This window comes from Mollisia scopiformis (genome assembly GCF_001500285.1).
Source record: "Mollisia scopiformis unplaced genomic scaffold LY89scaffold_11, whole genome shotgun sequence".
Lineage (NCBI taxonomy): Eukaryota > Fungi > Ascomycota > Leotiomycetes > Helotiales > Mollisiaceae > Mollisia > Mollisia scopiformis.
The window spans coordinates 1,325,025-1,352,780 of NW_017263591.1; the positions used below are offsets into that span (position 1 = coordinate 1,325,025).

The 27,756-nt window shown below is 46.3% G+C and overlaps 14 protein-coding genes across 14 annotated transcripts; 7 read left to right on the top strand and 7 right to left on the bottom strand.

Annotated features, from left to right (window-relative positions):
• Positions 1 to 452: 452 nt before the first annotated feature.
• Positions 453 to 968, bottom strand: LY89DRAFT_733591 (uncharacterized protein; the record flags this gene model as incomplete). The annotated part of the gene is made up of 2 exons (XM_018219820.1): positions 453 to 838; positions 896 to 968. 2 exons carry the CDS (start codon positions 966 to 968, stop codon positions 453 to 455), a joined length of 459 nt encoding a protein of 152 aa, XP_018072120.1.
• Positions 969 to 2,178: 1,210 nt separating this feature from the next.
• Positions 2,179 to 2,974, bottom strand: LY89DRAFT_584224 (concanavalin A-like lectin/glucanase; the record flags this gene model as incomplete). Its single annotated transcript, XM_018209256.1, has 2 exons — positions 2,179 to 2,581; positions 2,634 to 2,974. 2 exons carry the CDS (start codon positions 2,972 to 2,974, stop codon positions 2,179 to 2,181), a joined length of 744 nt encoding a protein of 247 aa, XP_018072121.1.
• Positions 2,975 to 3,698: 724 nt separating this feature from the next.
• LY89DRAFT_584574 (uncharacterized protein) lies at positions 3,699 to 5,353 on the bottom strand (the record flags this gene model as incomplete). The annotated part of the gene is made up of 2 exons (XM_018209274.1): positions 3,699 to 5,214; positions 5,265 to 5,353. The coding sequence occupies 2 exons, from the start codon at positions 5,351 to 5,353 to the stop codon at positions 3,699 to 3,701; spliced, it is 1,605 nt and encodes a 534-aa protein (XP_018072122.1).
• A 178-nt stretch (positions 5,354 to 5,531) lies between these two features.
• Positions 5,532 to 7,890, top strand: LY89DRAFT_61093 (uncharacterized protein). Its single transcript, XM_018210565.1, has 2 exons — positions 5,532 to 5,679; positions 5,902 to 7,890. The coding sequence occupies exon 2, from the start codon at positions 5,941 to 5,943 to the stop codon at positions 7,810 to 7,812; it is 1,872 nt and encodes a 623-aa protein (XP_018072123.1). The 5' UTR covers positions 5,532 to 5,679; positions 5,902 to 5,940; the 3' UTR covers positions 7,813 to 7,890.
• A 318-nt stretch (positions 7,891 to 8,208) lies between these two features.
• On the top strand, positions 8,209 to 8,773 carry LY89DRAFT_61154 (uncharacterized protein). Its single transcript, XM_018210586.1, has one exon. It carries the CDS (start codon positions 8,313 to 8,315, stop codon positions 8,655 to 8,657), a length of 345 nt encoding a protein of 114 aa, XP_018072124.1. The 5' UTR covers positions 8,209 to 8,312; the 3' UTR covers positions 8,658 to 8,773.
• On the top strand, positions 8,534 to 10,499 carry LY89DRAFT_61167 (WSC-domain protein). Its single transcript, XM_018210591.1, has 8 exons — positions 8,534 to 8,729; positions 8,782 to 8,861; positions 8,911 to 9,038; positions 9,091 to 9,277; positions 9,327 to 9,466; positions 9,516 to 9,572; positions 9,702 to 9,998; positions 10,052 to 10,499. The coding sequence occupies exons 1-8, from the start codon at positions 8,676 to 8,678 to the stop codon at positions 10,180 to 10,182; spliced, it is 1,074 nt and encodes a 357-aa protein (XP_018072125.1). The 5' UTR covers positions 8,534 to 8,675; the 3' UTR covers positions 10,183 to 10,499.
• Positions 10,278 to 12,377, bottom strand: LY89DRAFT_707171 (NCS1 nucleoside transporter family). Its single transcript, XM_018217582.1, has 2 exons — positions 11,286 to 12,377; positions 10,278 to 11,233 (listed from the first exon to the last, which is right to left on the bottom strand). The coding sequence occupies exons 1-2, from the start codon at positions 12,049 to 12,051 to the stop codon at positions 10,338 to 10,340; spliced, it is 1,662 nt and encodes a 553-aa protein (XP_018072126.1). The 5' UTR covers positions 12,052 to 12,377; the 3' UTR covers positions 10,278 to 10,337.
• A 350-nt stretch (positions 12,378 to 12,727) lies between these two features.
• LY89DRAFT_697043 (putative Hydantoinase/oxoprolinase) lies at positions 12,728 to 15,863 on the top strand (the record flags this gene model as incomplete). Its single annotated transcript, XM_018216874.1, has 4 exons — positions 12,728 to 12,783; positions 12,833 to 13,173; positions 13,220 to 13,737; positions 13,785 to 15,863. 4 exons carry the CDS (start codon positions 12,728 to 12,730, stop codon positions 15,861 to 15,863), a joined length of 2,994 nt encoding a protein of 997 aa, XP_018072127.1.
• A 1,468-nt stretch (positions 15,864 to 17,331) lies between these two features.
• Positions 17,332 to 18,731, bottom strand: LY89DRAFT_61245 (uncharacterized protein). Its single transcript, XM_018210621.1, has 3 exons — positions 18,578 to 18,731; positions 18,099 to 18,527; positions 17,332 to 17,988 (listed from the first exon to the last, which is right to left on the bottom strand). The coding sequence occupies exons 1-3, from the start codon at positions 18,606 to 18,608 to the stop codon at positions 17,642 to 17,644; spliced, it is 807 nt and encodes a 268-aa protein (XP_018072128.1). The 5' UTR covers positions 18,609 to 18,731; the 3' UTR covers positions 17,332 to 17,641.
• Positions 18,732 to 21,095: 2,364 nt separating this feature from the next.
• Positions 21,096 to 21,699, bottom strand: LY89DRAFT_669063 (uncharacterized protein; the record flags this gene model as incomplete). The annotated part of the gene is made up of 2 exons (XM_018213064.1): positions 21,096 to 21,603; positions 21,668 to 21,699. The coding sequence occupies 2 exons, from the start codon at positions 21,697 to 21,699 to the stop codon at positions 21,096 to 21,098; spliced, it is 540 nt and encodes a 179-aa protein (XP_018072129.1).
• Positions 21,700 to 22,299: 600 nt separating this feature from the next.
• LY89DRAFT_684716 (uncharacterized protein) lies at positions 22,300 to 22,922 on the bottom strand. Its single transcript, XM_018214934.1, has 3 exons — positions 22,743 to 22,922; positions 22,602 to 22,673; positions 22,300 to 22,476 (listed from the first exon to the last, which is right to left on the bottom strand). The coding sequence occupies exons 1-3, from the start codon at positions 22,887 to 22,889 to the stop codon at positions 22,468 to 22,470; spliced, it is 228 nt and encodes a 75-aa protein (XP_018072130.1). The 5' UTR covers positions 22,890 to 22,922; the 3' UTR covers positions 22,300 to 22,467.
• Positions 22,923 to 24,447: 1,525 nt separating this feature from the next.
• LY89DRAFT_718399 (uncharacterized protein) lies at positions 24,448 to 25,275 on the top strand (the record flags this gene model as incomplete). Its single annotated transcript, XM_018218412.1, has 1 exon — positions 24,448 to 25,275. The coding sequence occupies one exon, from the start codon at positions 24,448 to 24,450 to the stop codon at positions 25,273 to 25,275; it is 828 nt and encodes a 275-aa protein (XP_018072131.1).
• Positions 25,276 to 25,907: 632 nt separating this feature from the next.
• Positions 25,908 to 26,404, top strand: LY89DRAFT_747631 (uncharacterized protein; the record flags this gene model as incomplete). Its single annotated transcript, XM_018221128.1, has 2 exons — positions 25,908 to 25,926; positions 26,007 to 26,404. The coding sequence occupies 2 exons, from the start codon at positions 25,908 to 25,910 to the stop codon at positions 26,402 to 26,404; spliced, it is 417 nt and encodes a 138-aa protein (XP_018072132.1).
• Positions 26,405 to 27,132: 728 nt separating this feature from the next.
• LY89DRAFT_733600 (uncharacterized protein) lies at positions 27,133 to 27,604 on the top strand (the record flags this gene model as incomplete). The annotated part of the gene is made up of 2 exons (XM_018219821.1): positions 27,133 to 27,184; positions 27,237 to 27,604. 2 exons carry the CDS (start codon positions 27,133 to 27,135, stop codon positions 27,602 to 27,604), a joined length of 420 nt encoding a protein of 139 aa, XP_018072133.1.
• Positions 27,605 to 27,756: the final 152 nt, after the last annotated feature.

Here is a 27,756-nt window from a genome sequence, read left to right on the forward strand (position 1 = left end):
ATCGGTTGGAGACTTTGCACCTTGATGAAGAGCCAATGTCTTGAAGTATTTGGTTGAAGTATGCGAGAAGTATGAAGTTCAAAGTGTTGCAATGTTGCATATAAGCTTCCGAAAGAAAATCAAGAATACGTTATTTCCACGAACAACCCAGATTCGTGTTTGCTACTGGCTTTAAATGCACTAGCGTCATGAAGACATCAGATGAAAGTAGCAATTGATATAGATGAATATCATCAAAATTCAGAGGAAAGCTTCCCTTGTTTTTGAAAAGACAGGCGATGGCAGAATCAGAACTCAAACTCAGAAGAGCTAACCATATTTGAGGATACCAAGCTAGAGATTTCTTTTAATCCAACCGACTGTGGATGCATTATAGCCCTAGAAAAGTCTTTCCCCTGCACCTTAGCTCCTCGCACCCGATCTAAAAACAAAGCTCTAACAAGTTGTATGATTTACCACTCGTTCAAATGTGCCCTCCAGTCTTGCACCCTTACCACGCCCTCTCTCCTTTGCGACCTTCTCTCTTTCCTCGCTGCAGGACTACCTTTCTGCTCAACCAAACTAGTCCTTCTGATGTCACGCTCAACAGGTTTCGTTTGTGCATAAGACACATTTGGTCTTCTCGCAAACTGGACCATTTTTCTGGGCTCGGGTTCGAAAACGGACATATCAGCACACAATGCTGTCAAAGTCCCGCCAGAAGGAGTATTCGGCTGCAACAGATAACTTGGCGCTTTGATTGGAACTGCATTGTCTTTCGGAAGAGTTGCATATTTAGGTCCCATGTCTCGTAATGTTGTAGTGTTCATGGGTTGTGAGAATTCGTATTGCCATTTATCTGGGAACTTAGTCAGTGATTGCAAGATAACCCGCAGAGACAATAAAGTGGTCTTACTTTGTGGCCCTTTACGAGCTCGATAGTAAACTGACTGAGAGCCATCCCACGCCCATGGTGACCAAGAACTCATTTTGCTTTGGATTGGCGTCGATACTGTGCTTGTGACTAATCTTCTTTGTGTGATTGAAGGAGGTAGTTGACGTCGAGGCTTTGAGGATTTGTTTGCAAGATGGTCTGAGTTGCGAAGTGGGATTTGGGACTGATTAAAGACTGTTGGGATTTCTCACCGAGGCGTGCATCGGAATGCCATTACTGTGCCGAACATTGCGTAGGCCGTTACATGTGCAAGGAGAAAAGAAAAGTGGCTTGTCACAAACCTTGAAGTGTGCCTCGTACCTGCAAACCAGTCTCAAAGGGTAGAAAAAAAGGGCATTTCTGCATACCGAGTACCAATGCCATCAAGCTTTCTCAGCCAAGCACTAGCTTCGATCGAATCGACATCCCATGCCGTGACACCGGTTCAATTCAACCAAGATTAGTGGTTGCATATCTGCCTGATAATGCAAAAGGGCATAAAAGCCATCTTGGATGCCTCGAGCGAGACATAAGGTGATTCGTGGCAAGGCTGATGGTTTGCAAGAGGCGGAGCAAGATAACGAAACCATGTGGCAAAGCGAAAGGGCTCACCGAGTTGGGGGCCAATTACATATAACCGAGTGATCTCGAAGATGATTGGTTGAGGATTTGCCTTTGAAGAACATCAATTTATACAGCAGAAAATAATAGTAATACATGCATGAACCATTTCGGCCCAAGGTAATCAGGCATGAGCCCGATGGGTGTCACCAATGAACCACTCATCATCCAAAATTTATGATTAAGCGTCATCGTCATCGGATAAGGTAGAATTCCGATGGCGCAGTGGTTGGTGTCGCCGAAGGAAGACCAAGTATTGTCGTTCTCTCACTTCTAGTTCCAGATTTTGTGAGGAGAAAGAACCAGCGGGCAGATCTACAGACATTGCGAATAGTACGCATTCTGAACAGTGCAAGTTGTTCCAGACACACAAGAGCCAGACCCTGTCCAGCCGGTGCCTCCGCATTGGTAGTATTTTGAGATGGACCCACCAGTGCTGGAAGAGGCCGAAGCTGAGGTAATGGAGGTGACGGCGGCGATAGTCGTGGGCGTTGGTTGAATGACTGAAGTTGTTGGAGTCGCGATTTCCTTAGCTGCTGTGCTCGTGGATTTTGGTGTAGCGACAACTGCGCTGGATGCGCTGGAGTCGGTTCCCGTCTGGATAAAAACACTATACGCAGAGACTAAGAAGACAGCATCAATTCCTAGGAAATATAATTAATATAGTTGTGAGATGGGCAGAAGGAAACACAAATACCTGTGAACGGTTCCGTTCCCGCCTCTAAAGTAGTAATGAATTGACTCGTTGAGAATCCCTCATTGTCCACAAGATAGTTGAAGAAATCCAAGAGGTCGCCAGAGAAATCAGTGGCTTCATCTACAGCAACAAAGCTGTAGACTGTAGTATCTCCGTTCGGTCCGGAGTACAGCTCAAAAGAAACATCGTTGATAGTCATTGTCGCAATAGCCGATCCTGTGGAAGAGATAGGTCCAGCACCGCCCAGAGCTGCGAGCCAAACCATGATTTCAAATTCGTTGGATCCCGTAGCAGTTGAGCTAGTGAACATATCCCAAGAGACATCTGCGACTAAAGATGTTCCTGTATAGCTAAGTTTTAGTCATTATAGTTGTTCAACCCTGAGCAAATCAGTTGCCATACCTCCACTTCCAAACACCAGGAATCGACGAGATGGCAGAAAGCTCAACACCAGTAGTAGTAAGAGCAACATTTGCATAACTCTTCACATCACTAGATCCACCAGCCCAGGTCCAGCTCGTCGACCAAACAACAGTACCATCGGTTTCCGAATCAATTGTCGTGCATTGCGAACCAGAACTTGCATTGTCTTCACCCCAAAGATCTTGGTAAACTGTGTATGTGCGAGTCACCAAGGAATCATATTGTCCACAAATCTCAGTTGACCTCTCCTTGATGGTCTTGGTAGGTGCTGCAATAGCCGTAGAGAAAAGAACAGGAAGTGCGACCTGCGTGAACTTCATGATGAAAAATCTGGAAGGAGACTTGAAAGAGTGACTAAAATGAAGAAACACAAGAATCGACTTGCTTGATAAAGAAAAGAAACCCGGCGGACAGCTTACATTTAACGAATTTACTTTGGTGAGAAATGTCTCTTGGAACGAGCTTAGGTTCCACCAGCTCCAAGAAATAAAATGACGACGGAGAATTTGGGGCTCAAATGCCCCGCATTTGTTCCGTTTCGAGAACAAACACGCGGAAGAATTGTTCGACTCTCACTAAAACAATTTGCGACGATCCGATCTCAGGGGTGAATTGGAGAACAAAATCCCAGCAACCGAGTTTCAACCTCCACAGCATCCAATGAAAAGGACCCTAAGTAGTCGAAACCATTTAATAGAAACAGAGTCGACGAAGCAAGGACGTGTTGACCTTGTATGTGCTTTTATCCCTCTCTGCATAACAGACAACAACGCCTTCCCCTCACGCTATTCCATGGTGCTGATTTAGATCGCAAGTCCGAACTTTTGAAGACCTCGTAATGCTCCAAGAACCTGAGACACCCAGAAAAGCCGCCAAATATATGAAGGAAGGAAGATGGGCATGCTGTGGCATCCATCTCAATCTTGTACATCTTTCCAGCTTTGGACCCATGCTGCAGTTGGTATATCAAATGTGACACGTGAAGAATTGCGAGGAACATATAATATTTGGAGTTGAAGATTATTAGTCATTAGAATGCGGGTATCAGTCCTGTCTATCTTTGCTCCGTGAACGTGCCCTCTCCGTCTCTGGAGTTGCCGTCTTGTCTCTTTCCTTGATCTCTTTGACTGTCATGTTAATATTGACACGGAATTTTTCCCCTCGCCAAGTCACAGTTGTTCCCCCATATATGGCCCAAGTCCATATGGGTAAGGCTAGGAATTCTCGACCAAGCCATGCCAAGATCCATTCAGAGAATGGTCTTCGTTGCTGACCAGCAGGCGGGCGTGCAAAAGAAGGTGTGTCTGCATCGAGCTCAATGGTTGCTGCTGAATGGAGTTTGGCATACAAAACAGTGTCAACACTCATCCATGCCGTCACTGAGATCAACCAAGCAATCGCAAAAGCAAGCCATGTCTGCAGAATGCCAAGATTTTTGTGGAAGAATGGCAGAGTGGTCATTGCGAATGCACCATATGCCGAACAAAGCAGAGGCTCAACACCTGGCTCCACCATTGTGGCGAGGATAACTGTCCACTTGCGAACTCGGAGCCATCTTACTCGACGGTTGATGTATTCTTGCACCGACATGCCAGCCATTGGCTGAATAGCAAGATCTCCAAAGACAAGACCATGTCTCTTAAACTTCTTGCCTGCCTTCTCCTCCTCAACCAGACTTCGAAACAACAAATCGCCTATCATATGATCTTCACAGATGTTCTCTGAGAAGTAGTCGATACCAGGAGAGTATTTCGGAGACGATGAAGTAAGATAATCCAGATGAGCGCGTCTGAACATGTTCGATTTCCCAACGATACACGGCGCAATGGCCACCGTGTTGATGGCACTGTAGAACTTGGCGTGTGATGTAGACATAAACATCTCCTCCAAACGGCCACCACCTCTTCGTAATATTTCATGAAGCCTTGGCTCGTCCGTCGGGGGGGAAGTAATATCGTATGCAGCGGTGCTTGTAGAGGTAACCTGCCCACTTTCGTCGTCGCTTTGCAGAAGTCCCCGCGATTCCTCATTGGCTGTCGCTCCTACATTATCCACAACCAGAGGCAGCTGGTGAACGAATTTGTAAGGAGTAGCTCTGGTTCCATCTGGTCGAAAGCCGTACAGTTTGTCAACCATTCTGCCAGCAACACCCTTCCCCAACCAGACATTGCAGTCGACAATCCACACAACCTCTCCCTTGGCTTCTCGATATGCCCGACTCATATTGCGAATCTTGGGATTCGGTCCAAGATTATTAGTTTGGCCTCCATGACCAGCCAAATTGGGGTCCTCCTCTTCAACGAGTAACTTAGCATCGAACTTCGGAAAGTCTGCCAGCAGACGTTGCAATACAGGAAACGCGGGATCGCTTGCTGATGCTATGCAAAGGTATACTGTTAATCTCTGAAGAGGGTATGTTTGTCGAAACGTGGCAGCAAGGCATTCGTATAATTGAGGTTCGAGTCCTTTGACAGGTCGAATTACTGTTATATGCGGCACATCTTCAAGTTTGAGTGTGGGCGAGACCCCAGGTCTTGGCTTCGAGGAGTAGAATCGAAATCTGTAGAGCGTCAGTCGGATGATCTACCCCAGCATTGGCGTTTCACATACAATTGAGTGAGCCCGATAGCTTGGACAGTGAGGAGAAAGATGTACCAAATACCGCATGCTGATGCAATCAAAAGGACTAGAGTGGACATTTCATGATCATGAGAATTCGCCACTGCTGGCGCAGTAGGCTCAGGAGAGAAGGGAGAGGAACCTTGCATTCGCAGAAAAAGAAAAACAAAAGAGTGTCTTGGAAGTTTTGTCGGCCAAAAAGTATTTGATACCGACACTTCCATACTGAAACTAAATCCGAACATTTTTGCGAGGGTGGATCCGAAGCCGGCACGTGATCGTCGGGAGAATCCGCCCAAATAATTTTCTTTCTTCGAGTGAAAAGGCAAAACCACCTACATCCCACCTCGCATGGTTTTCCTCACGCAAACTCTTCTCCTTCTTTCCGGAGAGAAAATATGAAGCTGTAAGTCATCACTCCTATTCAATTCGAATCTATGAGGACTTGGGGACTGCTTGCAGTGATGACACATTCGATGCTTAGAGTTATGACTCTGACTTTATGTCGTGCTCAATGATAGCTCAATTCTCTCTGAGAAGACTACAACGGTATCTGAGCAATGCAGATTGTAATTCTTTGATTGTTGTTTGGTATCTGGGAAACTTTGTACTAATTGAACTTTCTCAGAATCTCGACATGACTCCACGATAATATCGGCTTCGAATCATGGCAGACACAACACAAACTGCTCCAGTGGTAGCAGACCACAAGCCTCAAACTCTCCAAAATGGAAAGCCTCGACCTCCCTCGCGGTTCCAACAGCTAAACAAACTGTATAACCTACCTGCTCCTCTTCGAACCTTTCCTCTCCCAACCTTCGTCCCTCACAACCCTCTTTCACTATTCCACATTCTCTACGTGTGGTTGTCTCATACGATCAAGCGTCCGAGTTCGCACTTCGATATCTTGTACCAAGGTCTGTTCTCGCCGGAAACCCGGTCTGTTCACGTAACAGATATCCGGTCTATCCGAGGCCTGTGGGAACAGGGATTCTTTGGCAAGGGCACATTAAGCAGAAGTGAACCTAGTTGGCTGAACAGGGAGAAGACTCGAAGGGGTGACAAGGCAAAGACCACTAGTGAAGAGAACACGAGGAAGAGGAGAGCTGAACGACAACAAACGAAGTGGGAGAGAGCCAGGAAGGAAAGAGAAGCTATTGACCAGACGTTATTGGAAGAAGCCAAACACGCCGAGGTGCATGTGGAGGCATTGAGCCATGACGATGTCGCGGTACCAACTCCAATTGATGCAGGAATCGAAGGGAATGCTGAACGAGCCGAGTCCGCTGCACAACAACTTTCGGTACCGACCAAAGTGGAACTCGTAGCCCCTATTGGGCCTCTGGAACTTCTTGCACTTCCTAATGCTCTCGCCGAACTAGACACCTGCACGGAGGGGCATAACTTCGATGTTGATTGTCTGGCAGAAGAGTCTGCTTCACATTCCATCGACCGTTTTCACACGCCGCCCATTGGACCATTGGAGCTGCTTGCCCTACCCAATTCGCTGCAATCGGACATCAACCTGAGAGAAAATTCGAAGCATTTTGCTACGCCAACAAACCACCACCCAACACTGCTACCAATGAACCTCAAACCTCTTCCAGATGCGAAGATGAATGGCAACGGGTTATTGACAAGTAATGCTTTTGGAATCAATAGTCATGCCAAGACGGATGATCTTGAGATTGTAGGAGGCTCAGAAACAAACGATGATACCGTTGATGAATCTATACACTCGGAAGAAACGACAGAGACGAATGGAACACCACCAAATGGGTCTGTATTGTCTAACGGGGGACCGTCAACACCCAAGATGAAACGTCAGAAGAGTGTTCGTTTCTCCCCAACAGTTGAGAAAACCACATTTCTCCAGTCAGAGCCTCCCAGTCCTGAACGGGCAGCCATTGGGTCCAGTTCTGTTGAGGAAGAACCCTTGGTGATAAAAACCCAGGAGCACTTACAGCTAATGCTCGAGGAAGCTTTTTTCCTGTCATATGCTTTGGGTGCCATTTCGATCTTGAACACTGAAACAAACGCTCCGATCTCAAATCGAGATTTGTTTTACCTTTTTCGAAAAACATCATATTTCCCTCCTCAAACAAATCCATCTCTATCACCCGATGATCCCTTCATGATGAATTATGTGGTATACCACCATTATCGCTCATTAGGTTGGGTCGTACGGTCTGGGATCAAGTTCTCCGTGGACTATATGCTCTACAATCGAGGTCCAGTATTTTCACATGCTGAATTCGGTGTAGTTATCCTCCCTTCTTACAGTGACCCATATTGGACCAGCGACCCCTTCTTGGAGAAATACTCAAAAGAAAAGCAGCAACGGACGTGGGCTTGGATGAGTTGTATCAACAGGGTTATCACCCAGGTCAAGAAGACGCTGATCTTGACCTACGTGGATGTACCAAAACCTCTCAGTGCACAGGAGGAACAGGATCTTGGTATCGATGGCGCTTTGGCACGATACAAAGTCCGAGAAATTGTTATGAAGCGTTTCGCGGCGAATAGAATGCGGGATTAGGCTCCCTACGATTTGTAAGATACACCAAAAGTATGATTGAATACTACTGCAGATTCTCTTATTGATTGTCATTGGTTTTCAATACTCGAGTGTGAATTTCTCCGCAGCTTCCACATTTCTTTCCTTAGTGCCAGCCTTTGCGGCACGTCCTTCCCGTTCTACCTGCGGACAATGTTATATCGAAAATTATCCCCATCGGGTGTGGTGGCATTGGCTTGCGCAGGTAGTATATCCTTTTCATTACTCGGTGCCATGGTCCACGTAATGGAATCCTTCTTGTGTGAGTATTCATCTGAGGACCCCTAGTTCCTAGCGTGTTGAGCAACTACAGGAAATCGACTGTTACATCCTATAGTTTTCCTGCTGTGCTTCGAATTTAAAGTTGTGTTTCGTGCCGTTGAGGAAGTTTTCTGGTACCTGCAGGCTGGAGTTGAACAATTCAACGGATATGATTCTGGAGTAACCATCCAAAGTGGCACAACTCTGCGTATCCGGTGAAGATGAGAATTGTGGTCCAGCCACGACCTCCAGTTTGTCATCGTGGCTGTTTCGTGTTCACGGTCACGTGTGTATTTCATTCAGTGAAGAGGGCTGTTGCTTCCTTGTGTAGGCATGGCGACTTCCACTTTGGATTTGAGCATTGTTGTGACTCCGATTCCCGCGCCACTGTCCTTCTCGCCTTCACACCGTCTTTTCTTCTTGTCTCACACTGTCCCACGACAGTATTGCAGAACTTCAGCTTCTCAAAACGCCAACTCTTTCGTTTCGAGGAAGCATTGCAGACCGAGGATTCTTCGTTTCAAGATATATTCTGCCCTCGAGCTTGTCCTCGTCCATTGAACTGAATTACAACACTTCACGCAATGGCTTCGAAATACCTTCAGCAGTCTGTCCGAGCAATCCTCGTGCTCTCCCTTGTAAGGCCGCTTCACGACAACAGAAGTCTACCACACTGACACTTCTCTACAGCTTTCCCTCTGCAGTGCTGGCAAGAGCCTCACTCCAGCATCAGCTCTTCCTGGCACGTGGTCTTATCAAGGATGCTGGGTGTAAGGTATCTCATTGCTCTGAAATACTGATGCTGATTAATCACGATAGTGATATCCCTGGACGCACCTTGAGCGGTGCTAGCTTCTCTAACTCTTCTATGACCGATGAATTATGTGTCAACTACTGTAATGACAATCAATACATTTACGCTGGCACTGAATATACTTCTCAATGCTGTAGGTTGTTGTCCCATTTTGTGTGTCCATTACTGATCCTGATTGCTTTCAGTCTGTGGTCCCACTATTGCTTCCTCTGCTACTCAAGTCAATTCAACAACCGACTGCAATATGCCCTGTGCGGGTTCTTCATCTGAGCCATGTGGTGGCATTAATCGACTGTCCTTGTTCTGGAGCGGAGATTCTCCGCCTTCTACCAATCCAGGACCTGGTCCATGGTCATTGGTAGGATGTTACACGTTAGCATCTCCAAACTCCATACTTTTCTGAAAGCTAATAGAGTCATAGTGAGGGAGTAACAGGACGCACTCTTCCTAACCAAGTGACCACTCCTGGCGGTCCCGCATCTTTGACAGTAGCTCTCTGTACCACTGCATGCCAAGCTGCCGGTTATGTTCTCGCAGGTGTCGAGTATTCTCAGCAATGCTGTAGGGTTCAGTCTTGATTCTACTTGATTCCTCGACTTACATATCCTAGGGTGTGGAGATACTTTCTCAAATGGTGGAGTACCAGCTCCAGAAGGTTTAAGTGGATGTAAGTCATCTTTCTCCCTTTATTCAAGAACGCCCCAGCGAGTCGAGTCACTCTTGAAGTGTGCTTTACAGAATACCTCGATTTTGTGGTCTTCGTATTGTCTAGTGGAATTCATGCTGAATTGAAAAGGTGATATGCTCTGTAGCGGCAATCTCTCCGAATACTGCGGGGGCCCAAATAGACTCGGCGTCTATGATCTGAACAATGCCATCGCTACAATTACCACGACCACCGTCTCGCCAACAGCTACTGCCGCAGCCATCAAGCCCACCATCTCCCCCTACACTTACTACGGGTGCCAGACCGAGGCAACTGGTGTTAGAGCACTAAGCGCCAATACAACTGCCAGTGATTCGATGACCTTGGAGATGTGTGAAGAGTTCTGCTATCCGTATAGCTACTTTGGCGTGGAATACGGACGCGAGTGTGAGTCTCCCCATCCCCAAGAGGGTTGTCAATATGCTCATGTAAGTTCACAGGTTATTGTGGCAACAGGTTCAATGCTGGCTCTAACGCTACAATCGACAGCGAGTGTTCTTTCCGCTGCCCTGGAAATACATTGGAGTTCTGCGGCGCTGGCAATCTTCTCTCTTGCTACCAGCTTCAATGAAGAGAATAGCACTACAGATCTGGAAGTCTGGTGCGTCCCGGACTATTGCTGACTGTCATGGCTATTCAGAGAATTCATTTCACGGGTGTATGTTTCGGTGGTTACTGCTTGCTTCTAATATTCTATTGTAATCAGTTATGGCTAGATGCTTAGCTTCAATCAAATGCTTTTAGATCCGGATCAACCTCTTTGCCTCCTTGCCGAACTTCCACTCCCTCAATATCACTCGCTTCTCTCAATCCCATCTTCTCCGCCTCAGCTGGCGTAAATGTTCCGAAGTAGTCGACCTCGTCCATCTCATCCAAGCCTCTTGGGGGATCTGCCTTGTTCAATAGCCAGTACACAAGGAAACTTATCACAAAACCCAACGGAAACGCAAGGTAATACAGCTCTTGCAAAGGCTTCTCGACGCTGATCTTCGGGTTCACAGCATTGATAAACCCTGGCATCTGTGTCGCCCATCCCACAATCCAAGCTACAAAACTTCTGTAATTCAGACCCTTGGTATAGTAATACACTCCGCCCTTGTGTGGATCATAAAGATCCGAAAGCTTGATGCGACGATTGCAAATCAGCCAATAATGGCAGATTTGAATGCCACACATGGGTCCCAGAAAAACCGAATAAGCGGACATGACGTTGATGAATGTCCCAGCGGAGTTGAGAAGTTCCCAGGGGCACATGGCGATTGATATGACAAGCCCGATATATGCTCCTCGCCGAATGTTGATATATTTGGGGAATAATCCCGAAAGATCCATGCCAGTGGAGAAAGAGTTGTCGATAGTGTTGATGGCGAGCTGACAAACCACCAACCCGACTCCGGCAAAGAATGATGCAGCTCTAGTTCCGGAGGAATAGGAATCGGTAAGCCATTGAAGGACGATGTTTGGTGGGTTCCAAATTGCTTCTCCATAGAGCTGTTGGGTTGCGGAGGAGGTGAGGCAGCCGAAGAGAGGGAGGACAGTTCCAAATGAGAGGATAGAAAACCATTGCCCGAATACTTGGTCTCCGGGATGACGGGCGAAACGGGAGTAATCTGGTTGATTGGCTTGGATATTGTCAGTTTGTGTATGTTCGACTTAGGAGAAGGGAAAATGTACTTAGACCAACAGCAATGGATCCAATGACCGTCGTAACCCCTTTCACAATTGCCCAACCGAGATCAGAACCAGAGGATGCTGTTGCAGGAGCTGACAAAAGAGGTCCAGCTCCATGAGCAGCACTCAACGCCCAAATCATGATAGAAACAAGCGTCACAAGCGAAATAATATTCATGGTAATGAACAGCTTCTTCGTCTTGTCCGGCGGCATGTACAGCATCGGGATCGTGATTAAGTTGTAAACGACCCATCCGATAAACTCAGTCGTAGTCATGTTCGCACTTTCTGGGAAGTGATTCTTCATGTGATGAAACGAGGGGAACATTGCTCCCAGCACAGCTGTAATGCATAGCCCTCCCGTCCAGCTTTGAACAGAGAACCAAACAAGACCTAACAGAATACGTTGAACGAGCGCCAAGTACGATCCATACATCCCCCAGATAACTCGTGCATACACCGGGAAACCGATATGCCATTGCGCTCCAACGTATCCGTTCGAGATAGCGACGGCCGAGATGATGAGTTTCCCGATTATGGTGGCTATCATGGCTTGCCAAACCGAGAGACCAACGGCGATGAGCGAGCTACCGACTTGCCAGTTCGAGAGGCAGATTTGGTTGATGGCCCAGAAGGAGATGAAAGCTAGTTTTCCCCATTGTCGGCGCGAGGGCGGCATGGGTCTGATGTCGTCGTTTATCCATGGTGAGGAACTTGTTCGCTCGGTTGTGGGGACTTGGAGGTAGGTGAGGATGGATGAGGTCTTCATGTTGTACAGAGTGTTGGTGGGTTGAGGGGAAGACAGGCTCTTGTTTTCAAGACCTTGTGACAGGTGGGACAATCAGAACAACATAAAGGAATCAGCACATGATATAAGGTACAAGAGAAAACTCCGGATGGAGAGTTCGTATCCCATATCAGAGCGTTCATGGTGGCAACTGGCCCCACCCTTGAGCCGTGATAACTTGGCCGCAGCGATACCACCAAACTTTAGATAACAAATTTGGCAAGACTTCAGCGTAGAAGGCAAGAAATGGCAACATTGAGGGCCGATCGCCCGCAGTTCACATTGGCCGATCTCAGAATTGCCCGATCTCCCACTTGGAAGTTGTTCTTGAGGTCGAGAGAGGTCGTTGGGGAGTTTATGCTGCCGGCTAAGCTTGATTGGGTGAAGGAAGCGAGGGTATGACAATGTCCTCCCACTCTTCGACATCTCCCTGCACATCACACTACTGGCCCACGCTGAAGCTTATGCATACTACCTTGGGACCCACGAAGCCAGATAACGCTGGCAACCTTTGGGCAATCCTAACACGACGCAAGCATGAAAGCAATCCTGAACTTTCAGGACATTCATCTTCATATCTTTCAGTCATCTACTTCTGAAGTCCACCTTCAATATACGTGGGCGTTTCGTAAAATCAGTCATCTTCTTCTATCACACCATGGGGAGTATCCAAAGACATCTTAGAATTGGAGTTGATGTTGGAGGAACGAACACGCGAGTAGAATTTTCGGTCCCAGAAGTCCGATACCCTAACCTCACTTAGAGATGCTGTCGTATTAGATCCCTCGCAAGCTACTTCACCAAGTCGAGGTGTCTTAGCTCAACACAAAACTCCAACAACCAGTCCCAATGTCACAGATGGTATTGAGACCGCCGTGAAGACGGTTCTCGAAGAATCCAAAATCGATCGGGGTAGCATTGCATGTCTGACTATTGGAACCACTCACTTCGTCAACGCGATCGTTGAAAATGACTCCCGGCGTTTGTCAAAAGTTGCTATCATGCGGCTTTCAAAAAGCTTCACGAAAGAGATCCCTCCCTTCTCAGATTTCCCTCCTCCTTTGAAGCAGATCATGAATGGATACTATTGTTTCGTTTCTGGAGGTATAAAACCCCACGAACTCGGAGAGTGATTTGCTGATACTCACAGGACTACATATCGATGGATCTGAAGAGGCTCCCATTGTTGAAGAAGAGATCGTTCAGCAATGTCACGAGATCAGAAACCGTGGCATAGACGCCGTTGTCATCTCTGGTGTCTTCTCACCTATCGATGAGCACTTTAAACAAGAACACAATGTGCGAAAGATCATTCGGCGAGAACTTCCAAATGTCAACGTAGTTTGCTCATCTGAAGTCTCGAACATCGGCTTTCTAGAGCGAGAAAATGCTTCAATATTGAATGCGTCAATCCTAAAATTTGCTCGAAAGACGATCAAAGGCTTTCGAGCTGCAATGAAACGATTGGACCTTCACTGTGCTCTGTACCTCACGCAAAATGATGGGACGTTGATCGACGCACCCTCAGCTGCAAGCTTGCCGATCAGGACCTTCTCTTCTGGACCAACGAACTCGATGAGAGGAGCAGCATACCTTGGACTCTCGGACTTTTCTCAAAGTGGGAAGAAAACATCGACAATCGTTGTCGATGTAGGAGGAACGACTACTGTATGTTGCCAGCTCGTGAGAAAGTCTGCACTTAGCTAATGAGATAGGATGTTGGTGTGTTACTACCATCAGGATTTCCTCGCCAAGCATCAGCATATGTGGAAGTTGCAGGCGTCAAAATAAATTTCTCGATGCCACACGTTGAATCAATAGGTCTCGGAGGTGGCTCCATTGTGCGAGAAAGTGATGCCGGTGTCACCGTCGGGCCTGATTCGGTCGGCCATTATCTGACCACGAAGGCGAAAGTGTTTAGAGGAGATGTTTTGACAGCTACTGACATTGCTGTTGCGGCTGGAGAGAATATCGGAGATCGAGAGTTAGTCAAAAAGCTCTCCCAGTCTACCATCACCCAAGCACAGGATCGAATGAAAGCACTTCTAGAACGAGTAATCGATCAAATGAAGACCTCTCCCGAACCACTTCCCGTTCTTCTCGTCGGAGGCGGCTCCGTTATCTGCCCCACCAAAATATCTGGAGTCTCAGAAGTTATTCAGCCACCATTCCATTCAGTTGCGAACGCTGTTGGGGCAGCGATCTCCAAAATTGGCGGAACTGTGGACATGATTCAAAGCACGGCAGAGCAGACGATTGCACAAATCACCGAAAAGGCAAAGAAAATGGCCGCCGAGCGAGCTATCGCAGCTGGAGCGAAACCTGAGACTGTTGTGCTTGCGGAAGTCGATGCGATGCCACTTCAGTACGTGGCAAATCAAGTCAGAGTGATTGCCAGAGCCGTTGGGGAGTTTTCTCCAGAGTCATTCAATAGTGAAGCAGCTCTTAGCGAGTTCGATGCCCAAGACGAGGAGGTATACGCAGAAGAGAGTGCGAAGCAAGCACAAGCTCCCATGATAGATCCACGTCCCAATGTCGATGTCGATACTTATCGACCAAATGTTGTCATCAACACAAAAACTCGGCATCCGGAATGGTTTGTCTCGGAGACAGATGTGGAATGGATGTCTGAAGGGTGTTATGTTCTAGGATGCGCTGGCGGAGGCTCTCCTTTCTCAGAATACATCAAGCTCCGTGATATCCTGAGAGCTGGTCACACGATCAGAATCATCGATTCTAGTGCAATGAAAGAAGACGATGTGATATATTGGGGTGGCCACATGGGATCACCGGCGGTGTCCAATGAAAGACTTTCCGCCAATGAAACAGAAGAGGCAATGAGAGAGCTGATGGAATACTACAAACACGATTCCTTCGATGTAGCAATGAGTCTCGAAATTGGAGGTGCGAATGGCTTGCAACCTCTGTTAGTCGGCTCAAGCAAAGTCTTTGATCGTCCAACAGTCGATGCAGACTGGATGGGCCGAGCGTATCCGACTTACTGGCAAACAACACTCTGTGTATACACATCAGGTGAACTCGTTCCGTGTGCTATCGCGTCGGGCGATGGCAAAAGCATCCTCATGACAAAGACCACCAATGACGAGATCGTGGATCGTGCACTTCGAGCTTCTTGCACAGAGATGGGAAGTCGAGTAGGCATGGCAGCAAGACCTACCACGAAAGAGAAAGTCATCAAGTACTCAGTCCTCAATACCATGAGTCTTGCATGGAGAATTGGACGATGTATAGCTCGAGCCAAAGCTCACAACACCACGAGCACGATTTCGGAACAAATCATCGATGAGGTTGGAGGACCTGAGTCTGCGAAAGTCTTATTTCGAGGCAAGATCATTGGTGTTGAACGACGATTGTGGAAGGGACATTCGTATGGCGAAATAACAATTCAGCAGATTGCAGACGAGGAACAAGAGTCATCAGATGGTGTCATGAAAACTGTTGCTGTTGGTGGAGTACTCAAAATACCATTCAAGAACGAGAACATATACGCCAAGCATGTGAGAGACGATGGATCTGAGAAATACATTGCGATGGTTCCAGATTTGATTGCGGTTCTTGATACACAGAGTGGAAAGGCGTTAGGTGTGCCCGAGTACAGGTACGGTGTCATGGTGACGGTTCTTGGAATTACGTGCAGTCCGAGATGGAGCGACACACCGAAGGGTCTGGAGATAGGCGGACCTGCAGCAATGGGTTACAAAAATGTGGTTTATAAGCCTTTGGGGAAGTACGTGGAACCTAAGAGCGTTGTGTTAGAGTATGCGCCGAAATAAGTGGGTTGACAACTAGCCCTCGAGAAGTGTCAAGAAGAGTTCATTTGGAATTGATACTAAAGATAATGAATCCATTGACATTGAAAGTCTTCTCAGTCAGCTACAGTTCCTTTCATAAGACTATTTGAGTTCTTTTGATCGGGTTCATTAATAGGCGTAGCGTAAAGAAGAGAAGGCGAACGTTTGAAGTCCAAAGCGAGTTCCAATATATATATCAGCAGATTCAAGGGTTCTGCGACACTTGACATCACACAGTCTGCCTCGAGCACTAAAATTGTTCCACTACACTGGTAAGCCTCCTTCCCTGTCTGACTGAGCCGTTCCTGAAGTAAAGTAGCGGCAAGTATCGACCGAGACGAGCACGATCTAGGGCGATACACCGTCAGTCAACCGGTCGTGGAGCATGTTGAACATCCCCCATCGCAACTCATGCGCTTCAACTATCACCATAGCGCTTTCGATATATCAGGAACTATAACGAGATGGGGTCTGTTTCTGGATGTGGAAATCACCGTTTTGGGCATCTATCTAGGTCGTTTTAGAAATCTTCCAGGCCAAGATAGCCGCACACTAATCAGCTTTCATATTTCCACCGCTGACGGCCGTTTCGAGTTCTTCATTCACGACAATGGCCGCCCGGAACTGTGGGCGTTTTGGCACATCAAGATGATTCCGGGGCTGGACCTGGAATGGGATTCAAGTGTGTTGCTGCAACCCTACTGTCTTCTGGGTGGAATATCCCGATTCGCAGATCAACAAGACTGAGACCTGGGCGACGATCGGGCAAACAAGGTATTATTCTACAGAGTTTCTCATCGATGTGGGTCGTGGACCTTTTAAGCTGGACTTCGGCATGGTTTATGATAAGGTTGTGTATCCTTTACTTGATAAGACAGATGCTGGTGGAATATACGAGAATTTCCATCCGGGGCTGAAACGAGACGATGGCGATGTTTTTATGGTCTTGTTCCATTACTCAGTCGATTGGGATACTGCGCCATACTTCGCATCGTGGAGAGAAGGACTGCTGAAATTCGGACGCGAACCCCTATACAACACATTCAGATCAACCACGACTGCTCTCGCTTGTGTTGAGCAGTATTACCAGATGTGCTCATCTACCAGGTGTACTCAATGGGGCAGATCCACCGATATCTAGAGTGAGCCATTAAACGGAAACCTCAAGGGTCTTCGGATCAAGCGTGTACGCTAAATTGAGGAACTAAGTACTGGACTACATCGGTGGAGACTCTTGAGCTTTAGTTGGAATACTGGAAAGGAAGGAGCCAGTGGCACTTTGATATCGACGTGCAACAAAGTAGCTGTCTCAAGCTTCAGAGTATGTGTGTACGTCAGATGGAGCGGCTTAGTATTGAAATATATAGGTAGAGGTTGAGCTGCACTTATTGAGAGTATTGGAAAGGAAGGAGCAAATCATACCTCTTGTGTCGATGTGCAACAAAGTTTGAAATGGTGCTAGTTTCAGTGGGGCGGCAGCGTGAATATAATGAACTATCTGATGGAGTACAATGATGTGAAATCAGAGTGCAGAGGAGCTGTCAATATATAGCAGCAGTCTGAAGCCACATAACATATCCGTGTGAAAGGTCTCACATGTAGCTTGTATGGCTAACAAAAGGAAATAAACTTCAATATATCCTTAATCTTCTCGAAACTGAACAGGGGAAAAACCTTTGGGTGCCGTCGAGTACAGCAGGCACACCTGAGGATAAAAAAACCCCGCTTTGACGAAGACCTGACAACAAAGACGCGCTCAATCAGACTACATTCAAATGAAATTCAAGGACCTGAAAATGGTGAAAGAGAAGGTGGCCGACCGTAGGCCCGTCGCCAGCCGATGGATAATAATCAAATGACCGACCCCAGAACTTAGGATACACTTCGTAAGCTAATCGTCCCCAAAAGTCGGGATACACTTTGTAGGCCTGCAAAACATGCATGGCGCACAAAGCGAGCGTTTCGAGGGAAACCATGGTTTGAGTCACAGCCCAAACATGATCTCGATCAAACAACTTGTCAATCTTGGTGGGAAAATATGGAGTCTCGAGATTTCCCCATTCTTCGTACCGTCCCTTGAGGAATCTATTCACAGTGTCTATATCATCTGATGATGCTCAAGTCAGCGCGGGTACATAGACGGTCAGATATCTTCTCTCCGTGACAGCCACTGGGGTCAAGAACAACGATGATCTTGATTCTTGTCTGTAGACTTACTTATACATGAATTAACTGATTGTAGCTGAGAATACCCACCAATACCAATTAATGATGCCCAGGTTCGTGCTGCTGATAGATGGGACGCCTTAGAATTCCAAATTGTCTCGGGCTCCCCAGGACTGAGGTTCGTTTCATTTTCAATCCATCGCCATTGTAGTGTGTCAAAGAGCGAATAGAATATGTTAGATTGGAGTTCTTCCTTGGCGTGGAAGGTATTGGTCGGGAGTATATAGTCCGGCCCAACTTTGGCAGATGAGTTGTTGTAGGGGTATTTGATGCCAGTGAACCTGGGTCTAAATTCTTCGACGGGAAAGATTTCTTTTAGTGATTCAAACGGAGTTTGAGGTTCAACTGTAATATTTCGCAGCATAAGCTCAAGCGTCACCATGTCTAAAGACCTTGGACCACCTCCGTCAAGACTCAGGACTAAGAGACAAACGTCAGCAGGTCATCTGATAAGATCCAGGAATACATACGACAAATCTTATCCTTGGGTTGAAGAGACATTATCGACTCTTGTTCATCGATCTATTTAGACTTCTTACTTTGTGATGGGAAAGTGTGCAAGAATTCTGGTCTGCATATGATGCTATTGCTGGGCTTGGGATTGACGCCGAACACAATTGCCGAGCAGAAGCCCCGGCGTTGAATGCTGTTCCTCAAAGTGCCGTTGACAGTTGTCTGATCTAGAAAACGTTTCTCTGCAACCTGGCAAGTGACAAGTGAAAGTACTCTTGCGGTGGATAGTATCGATATGGCGACGGAGATCTTTTTGCAGCGTAAATCCCTTCGTACGGGTACAACCAGCGATGTCGCACTTGAAAGGGCGATCGTGAGTCTTGTAGTGTTTACTTAAAGCCATGTTAGTGACGATCCTGAAGTTCATAGTGGATTGGACTTACTTCAAGTCGCAACGGCGTGGAAATACTTTAGAGCAGGTGGTACAAATCAATTGTCGATCGTGTTTGCGTCGGCCACGTCTTGGGACCTGCTGGGGCGGAGTTTGAGACGATGAGCTAGAGTCGGGTGACAGCACAAGAGAATCCCCAGATGATTGAGAAGTTGAAAATTCTGTGGTGCTGACTTCCTGTTGCGGTTGTTGGTCTTGAGGGAGATTTGGAATACTGCGTTGCTGTATAGTGATCGTGTCTTTCGTGGAAACTAGATCCTCATGAATGAACTCATGATGCTTCAGGCTCTGGGAATCTTCGACTTTGTGATAACCACCGGAATCGGAACTATGCAGCTCGAAAGAGGATGCCTGCACAGGGGTATTTGGTAGAAGACCGGGCTCTTGAGAAGAATAGCCGAAATGTGGTGGTGGGAGGTCTGGTAGCTGAAGCGAAGTTCTTGGTTGAGAATTGGGACACTGCGATTTCAGAGAGTTTGATGGGACAGATTGGGGGAGATCAAGGTTGTGGAAGAGTTGAGAGGGGGTTGCCAAGGAAGGAATGGTTGAAAGTCCACCCAGGATGGTGGTACTATCAAGGTAACTAATGTTTTCGTATTCGTAACCGATTGGTAGAGGAAAGAGCGTCTCTAAATCCTCGTACCACGATGCTGAAAATGTGACGTGAAAGTCGTTGTTTGTGGCTTCTAAGTCTGCAGAGCAAGCATGAGAAGTGAGATCGTGTTGTAGAAAGTTTTCTAAACTATGGTCATTGAACTCGCCCGAGATTGCAGATGCGCGAAGACAAGTTGTCTCCGCGCGAGAATCGTCGGATGATTAGGAGGAACAGCTGAGGATCTGGAAGGGACCTTTGTGGTGGGATAAGTCTGTTGTAAACTTATCCCCGCTGGCACACAATGTGAGCCTGCGGGGCGGTGGAGGTTGCAAATCTGAAGCTTCAATCGGTTTGTCGATGTACTTGTGGCGAATTCGAAATTGATTGATGAGGACAAAAGAAGGCGGAAGCCAGACCACATATATTCAGCTCGAAAACAAGGCTGAACGTGGGTGGCCTCCAACAACTGGACTGGATCCCGAAATGCTGGTGGCCTCCAAGTTGGGTGGCCTCCGCCACGCCTGAGGTGTGCATGCAGGAATGAGGCGACAGAGACCGAGCCATTTCTCTTCAAACAGTGCAATTGGTGAATGATCCCGCAAGTTGGAATTGGTACTGGTTTGAGGCTATCTCGGTGAGCAATTGAGGTAGTGGGTGGCGGAGGCCACCAACTGAGACAGTGATGAGTACCTTAGCGGTGTGACCTGCTGAATTTCAAGGCTGTCCACAGCCTGTGGACTAAAACAGCTTTTCTACAGGCTGTGGAAATTCCACAAGTTGGGCATAAGCGAGCTTACATAATAAGATTATTTTCACACTAACCCGGCTTCTCCCTCCACAGGAGAAAAAAGTGGCCGTTTCGACTAAGTGCGCAATTCCTAGCTAATGTAAAGAAATCCCAACAAAGATTTGAGGAATTTTAAACAGAAAAATTCTTGAAGGTCTTTCAGGTATTTGCCTAGAATTCCCGAAGACAAGTTATCATTTAAAGTGTTGATTGAGTGTCGAGAAATAAATATTTCAGTGCATTGGATTTTGGTGTTCCCGCATGTCAAAAACGGTCACTTTTTTCTCTTGTGGAGTACAAATCTCTTCTCCGTCACCATTCCTTCAATTCTTTCCAACAGTAGAATTCTTGAGACAAAGACTAATGTTTCCCTTCACCAGACGCAAAAACAAGTCGTCATCTGGGGGCATCAAGCGATGGTGCTTAGCGACCGAATGAATACGGTGGATTCCATTTTAGGTCTTGAGTATCTAGGTACCTTGAGAAAATTTGAGTACGAAACGCTGCGAAGCAAAAGTTCCTGTCTGCCATTGCACGAAAGTGGATTTATTGTTATTTTTAATGCTAACCAAGCTTGTCGTTTGATTCTCCAAAAACCCCAAGGCCAGAATTTTCATTCTGCCCCGACCAATTGTTCCCTTCTACATCCCCATCTACTGCACCCTCTCCATGATATTGAAACCAAATATCTCAATTCGGAGCCTATGGCCTCGAAGAACTCACATAGGCACTTGAAGTCTGACTATCAAACTGCGCCCCAATTCCCACCAAGTCTCCAGACAACCCATCGTCCCTTTCTTCCCAATGAGCTTGTTCTCCTGACAAACTGAAATTCCAGTACTGAAGCTCGACATTCTCTTCAATTCTCGAGTACAGATACTCAGTTCCATGTTGATCTACCAAAGTTCGCTCCAAGTATGGTGGAATATAGATGCCAAGGCTAGATACACCGAAGATGACTTGCTCGGCATATTGAGGAACGTTTTCGTGCTGAGGATAGGGATGTTCGATTGAATGAAGGCGAAGAGATGCTGTGTGGACTGGCTTTGAGTTGTTCGAAGAGGTCGTCCAAGCATGAGAGTTCTCTCCGTAAGCTGATTCAGTGCGAGAGTTTGACGTTGAAGTCTCAACTCGAGTGGGTGTTGCTGAAGGAGATTGTTTCGTATCCAATTTTGAACTTGCTGCTGGGGATCTGTTGTCCATTGGATTGCTGTCAGAAAGATTAGCTCTCGGATACCGACGGGAATGGATTCATTAAGAAGAAAAATCTGTACCTTCGGGATTTGTGAGAGTGTCGTGGAGACATGACTGTTGAATGATTGTCAAAGAGAGAATAGAAAACACTGTTCTGTTGGATTTATGACAAGCTCATTCTTCAGAACCGTCCTTTGAAGTCATTATATCAATATTTACTCCATGTTCCTCTGGCTATGGAGGCCATCCAGATTTCCAAAACTGCGAAACAATATTGGTGGCCTCCAAAATAAAGGACGGAGGCCACTAATTATCACAATATCGGGAATCAAAAAGTTAATGGCCTCCAACAAAAGCATTGAAGCTTTCTCAAGCAGTATTATTCTTTGAACGAACAAATAAAAGAAATAAATACGAGTTTTTCGATCTTTATTTTTAGTTGAAAATACTGAGCACGTGTTTTACACGTGACGACACCTTGGACATCTCTAAATTGTTCTCTTTTATTTCCACAATATTCTCCCTTTATTATTTTAGCCGGAGAGAAAAAAACTTTTAAAACCTCTCCTTAGGCTATATCATTCTAAAATCCAAAATTCATACCAATTTCACCTCCCAATATCACGTGCTGTACTCTGAGATTCCAATCTAGAACTGATCCCTATGCCACTAATCCACTACCAAAAACCCCAATCCCCAATCCCCACCCCATCACATCACTTCCCCTCATACTTCATCCACCTCTCCTTCATACTCTCTATAGCATTCATCAACGTCGGATTCCACACACCCTCCACATCATGTCCATTCCTCTGCGCAGCTAGGAATCGTTCTCTTCGTTGTTGTTCCCATGTAATGGAATCCGCTTTTAGATTTTGTATCATTTCCTATTTCCGCACTGGCAATTAATAATCAATAACAAGCATACATGTAAGAGAAAAGGAGAGGGGGGGGAGAGGAGAGGGGGGAGGAAAGTTGATGTGGGGAGAGAAAGAGGGAAAGAGGCGAGCGTACATCAGTAATACTCCTACGAGGATCAAATGAAATAATAAAATATCCTGGACGGGATTTTTGGGTTTCTGGATCCTATTCAAGTTGTAATTTATTAATAAAAAGCTCAGGCTGTCTCGATGAGGGAGGGGAGAGGAGTGGTACCTTATACATCCCCGGACGAACCATTGCGTTTTCACCTAGGCAACGGGAGATATCTACTGTGACTGCTCGGTCTATTCCTTGTGCCGGGATGAAATATTCTTTTTTGTTCGGATTTAGGTTTGGAGGGGTTGGAGATGGGGTTGACATTTTTTGGTGTTGGTGAAAGTGATTTAATTTTTGTGTTTGTCGGGAGGTGTTGTGATGGTGGAGCCTGATTATTGCCGAAGGCTTGCATGTTGGTGTAATCGGTACTTAGGTACTTTGTATGATAGTCGTCTTGAACTGAGGCTTATACCACGAGACCATTCCATACTCCATAACCCCACAACCCTCACAAAAACCCCCGTAAAACCCAAGAACAGAAACAAAACTCTCAGCATTCATCCGAGTCCATTCATAGATAACAATCATGCATATCTACCTAAACACACAATCACATAAATATCTACACGAAACCAACCCCCTTCCCCTTCCCCCTCAAAAAAAAAAGAAAAAAAAGGGATCTATCAAGAAACTTAAACGCCCCATCCATACCTGTCCATGACCCATCCGATGCATGCCCATATATGCACCCACCTAACCCATCCCGACTCGCCAAAGCCAGTCCCTGGCAAGTCCTCGAAGATATGTTATGTTCTGTCCTTTCCTTTCATGTGATGTGATGTGGTGTGATGTGGTGTGCTGTATCTACCTCCATCCCATCTTTCTCTGGAGCGCCCCTACTCCGCCTTCTTAATGCTCGTCCAACCCCCCTCCGGGCTCGCACAACTCCCCTAAATCCACATCAAAAAACCCCTAAATCATATTCTCCACCTTCAAAACCTTCCCCGGATTACTCCCACTCCTCCTCTCCCCTCTCCCCTTCTCCCTTTCTTTCTCCTTCTCATCCTGTCCATCACCCGTGACATGAATCTGAGGTTTTCCCTCTCCAAAACCCATGTTTAATTCAGATACGATATCTAATCTTTCTGCACTCTCATCTTGACCTCCCGTTACATTGAAATTGTCCTTATCACCTCCAAACCCGCCAACTCGTCCTCCAGAGACAAACTCATCAACCTCGCCATCCCCGTCGTGGAATTTAGGTTTAATAGCTTCGCAAAGCTCCGCACCTCCATCTTCAAACCAAACAACCGTCTCCACACAATCGATCTATCTCCTCTCTCCCTCCTCAACCATACCTTTAAAGACTTTTTTTAATTTTAAATTTGTTTCATTATAATATTTCTTTATATTTTTTAAAAATTTAATAATGTTATTTATAGAATTTCTTTTTTGGAAAGCGCACTAAGCTCTGATTTTTAAGTGTATATGCACTTGCGCTTCTCCAGCAACAAGTCTTCCATGTCCACATCGACCACCCCACATTAAGCTAATTTACATCATCGCAACCCCAAGATTCTCAACCAACCCTACTCGTTCATCAATACAAGGGCAAATAGTTCTACGAACAAAATCTCAACGTCGTGAGCTCTTGGAAATGTCTGTCAAGTCGCAAGATAGCGCAGCACCTAGCGCAAGTCTTGACAATGCTTCCAATACAGCAATGATGTAAACCCCCTTGGTGCATACATCCTGCGCTTTGCTAAGAAATTACAGTTGCGCTTCCGACCTCAGTGTCGATTTATTGACAGACGATCTCCATAATCTCCAAGTTCCTGAGCCTTCTACAATTCCAGCATCTTCAATCTCTTCGATTTCAACCATGGTGACCTCTTCCAATAAGGATCAAGGTCGCGTGTTCCACCTCTTCCCGGACTTACCTTCCGAAATCCGCCTCAAGATTTGGGAGGAGGCTCGGCCCGAGCCTCGAGTGATCAAGATCGACAGAGACACCTTCGAACATGATGGGTATACATTCGGTACTCCGCGATGCAGTGCAAAGGTCCCTAGCCTTCTTCACGTCAACTTTGAATCTCGACATGTAGCTCTCGAGTGGTACACGCTTCCTTTTGAGAAGCTCCCATCTCAACCTGCTTACATCTACTTTGATTGTTCACGAGACTGGGCATATTTGTCTTGTGATGCCTGTAAGGGCAGAACATGCAACAGAATTTCGAACATGGGAGGTCCTGTCAGTTGTGGTCTCACCTTCAGCTTTGTGTTTCCTTGGCGCAAAATCTTGAAGAGATTTGTCTGTCAATTCGATGATGACGAGGACTTTCTTGGAGCCAATCTATGGTTTTTCTGGCTTACTTTCGAATGCGCGGAGGAGGCAATGCTAGTAAATAGTAGGAAGGCCATGGATTCGCAATGGGAGGGAAATTTGTCAGATTTCAAGAACGTAGATAAGATATACCGAGTCAATGGTAGTAGCAAGAATCTCCTGGAGATGTATCAACAATACACCAGAAATATGCCGATTAACCTCAGTATTCCGCCTAGAGTCCTGAAGAAGCTCTCTTTCGTGGAATTTGAGCCGTCATTGGACACTGTTATTGAGGGTCAAGCTGCAGCTGACGATGGAATTCAGCCTGCCAGTACCATACCCGACGAAGTTGCTGTAGAGGTGGAAAGGACTGGACAAGATTGAGGGAGTTGCGGTGAAGGTTTCTTTGCAGGGGGAAAAGTCATTTGGAAACATTACCAAAATTGATTTGCAGCGAATGGGGGTCAATGCTACAGCATCTCAACATGCGAGTGCTTCGTTTGTACTTTGTGCATAGAAAATAACATATGCATGGATCACCACACTCACAATCCACTCGCCTCACTCGTGACATAATATCAATATTTAAAGGTCTAAGCACGTGGGAGCCCCATCTTACTTGAAAGCCTCCATTCTCATTCTCATGGGTCGTGTATAATAGTTGTACTAATCTAAGGCACAGGATTCGTTGTGAAGGAACTCGCTTGTATGGGAGCAACCAATTTGGCTAGAGCGAGTAATTTCTTCATACGGCGAAATAGGAGATCCTTGGCAAAAGCAGAAGTAGGGGGTGGTTTGTCTCGGGTAGCAGCAGCAATGCGTCTGACTTCATGTGCAGAACGATTGACTGCCTCCGCCTCCGCCGGCAGCTATATATGCAAGGTATCTCATTCCTGCACTGCGTTTAAGATGTTGCAAACAGATCTGGTCAGGGTCAAAATTCTTCCCGGCTGCCTTTGCCACAGCACCATCTTCAAAGCTTTGACAACAACTGCTCTCCACAAATCATCACGACTATGCCGGAAGTCTACTCAGGTATACTGCCCACTTGTTTCTTTCAGAGAGCCTCACTGACCAAAGCTGAGCTTTGATCGTTCGGTGCATTGAAGTTCCAGACCACCAACGGGAAACGCACGTGACCAAAGTCATTCAATGCCCACTCCAGCCCGCAACTCTCAACAAAGATCCTTTCCAAGGAACCATCCCCTTCAGATATGTCTCTGGACCTTTGACCATTTCAGGCTCTACATTCTGGAATGCGCCAACCCTCGACTTCCATATCTATCTTCTCGGTACCTATCTGGGACTATTCAACGGCAATGTCGGAAATGGATGGACCATTGCGGTGCAGCTCTCTATTACCAGAGGGGAATTAAAGCTTTCTGTGAAGAATGGAAAAGAAGTTTGGGTTGATTGGAGCAGTGTAGTTCTATTTGATGGGACGAGACCCGGTAGCTGTGCTAAGCTGGTCACTTTCGAGGCTGTTGATGAGAATGGGCTGTCACTTGTATAGCTACGAATCTGGATCTTTTTATTGGGATTTAAATGTAAAGAGATAGCAAGGATACCGTAGAGATGATTGGACAGAGAAATTGGGAAGGTTCAGATGGATAGATGGGAAGTATCACGTGTTTTCGAGATCGTTCGGATATTGGTTGCTCAATGCTTGAAAAAGCTACTGCTTGCCTGTTATGGTAGATATAGCTTTCTTTGGTCTACCGTCAACAAAGTTTTAGTAGCTTTTATTGTGAAAATTAGCAGAATATGTAGGATCTGACTAGGCCAAGCTCGCTAAGCTCAGGGGTTCGCTTACTCTCCAGTTGTCTCGAAGCTTCAAGCCAGACTGCCCAGCTTCAGTCGAGGACGTATTATGCGAAGAGGATAAACCTATTCACTTCTGCATTGAGCTCTTTTATGTTTCATATGCAAGTTTCCAAGCTGTCTTTGAATCAAAGTGGTTGAATAACCGCGAAAGGCTACTGCAGCCTTTCAAACATGAACTTTGTAAAAGGGAATGTACTTCTCCTCTCCGTGCACCACCTTCCTCCTTTGTTGACCATAAAGACTTCTTTTTCTAACATGATTGGAGGCATGAAAGCGCCCGTTAGACATGACAAACTTTCTATATTCCATGATTATATATAACAGGAATCATTTGCACCTTTTCCTTTTTTTGACTCTCAACTTTTTCTTCCCAACAAACACCAATTTCTGTTGTGCGAAAGCATCTGACTCGAAAGAATGTCGGAAGAGACACGGGAGGGAAAGAAATCAGAGGAGGAACTCGTCTCAGGTATGTAAATCTCCTTCCGCAAACTGGGCTTAGAATCTGATATCCCTATCAGGAGCGATGATCCGAAAACGCAAAGGAGAGGAAGAGGACAAAGAGTACGATTACTGCGTAACCCAAGTGCCACTTAGACTTGCTTCCATCAACGATGATCTATTCAGGAACGACACTCATTTCTCATATTCTGAAAAGGGTCCGCTGGCGTTCATGGGAAATTACAGGCCCAAGACCGATGCCATGAAGGTCGATGCCATGCAGGTCAATATCACCTTACTTGGCTTGTACCTGGGTCAATTCCAAGGCTCTCTTGAGAAGGGCATGAGCATCAAAGTCGATTTGTTCTCTATCAAGGGAGACATCAGCTTTCGCTTGGGATTGTACAATTCAAAGAAGAGATCTGGGCAAAGTGGACTCTCACAATGACACCTGAACTGGAATCCAAAACGTATGAGAAAAATATTCCAGTTGTTCCCGTGAAGGGGTCGCACGGCGCTGTCATGTATTATTGAGATTGCGATTTGTTTCATTGGACTGGAACTTAAGGCTATGACAGGTGGACAACAAACACGAGACTT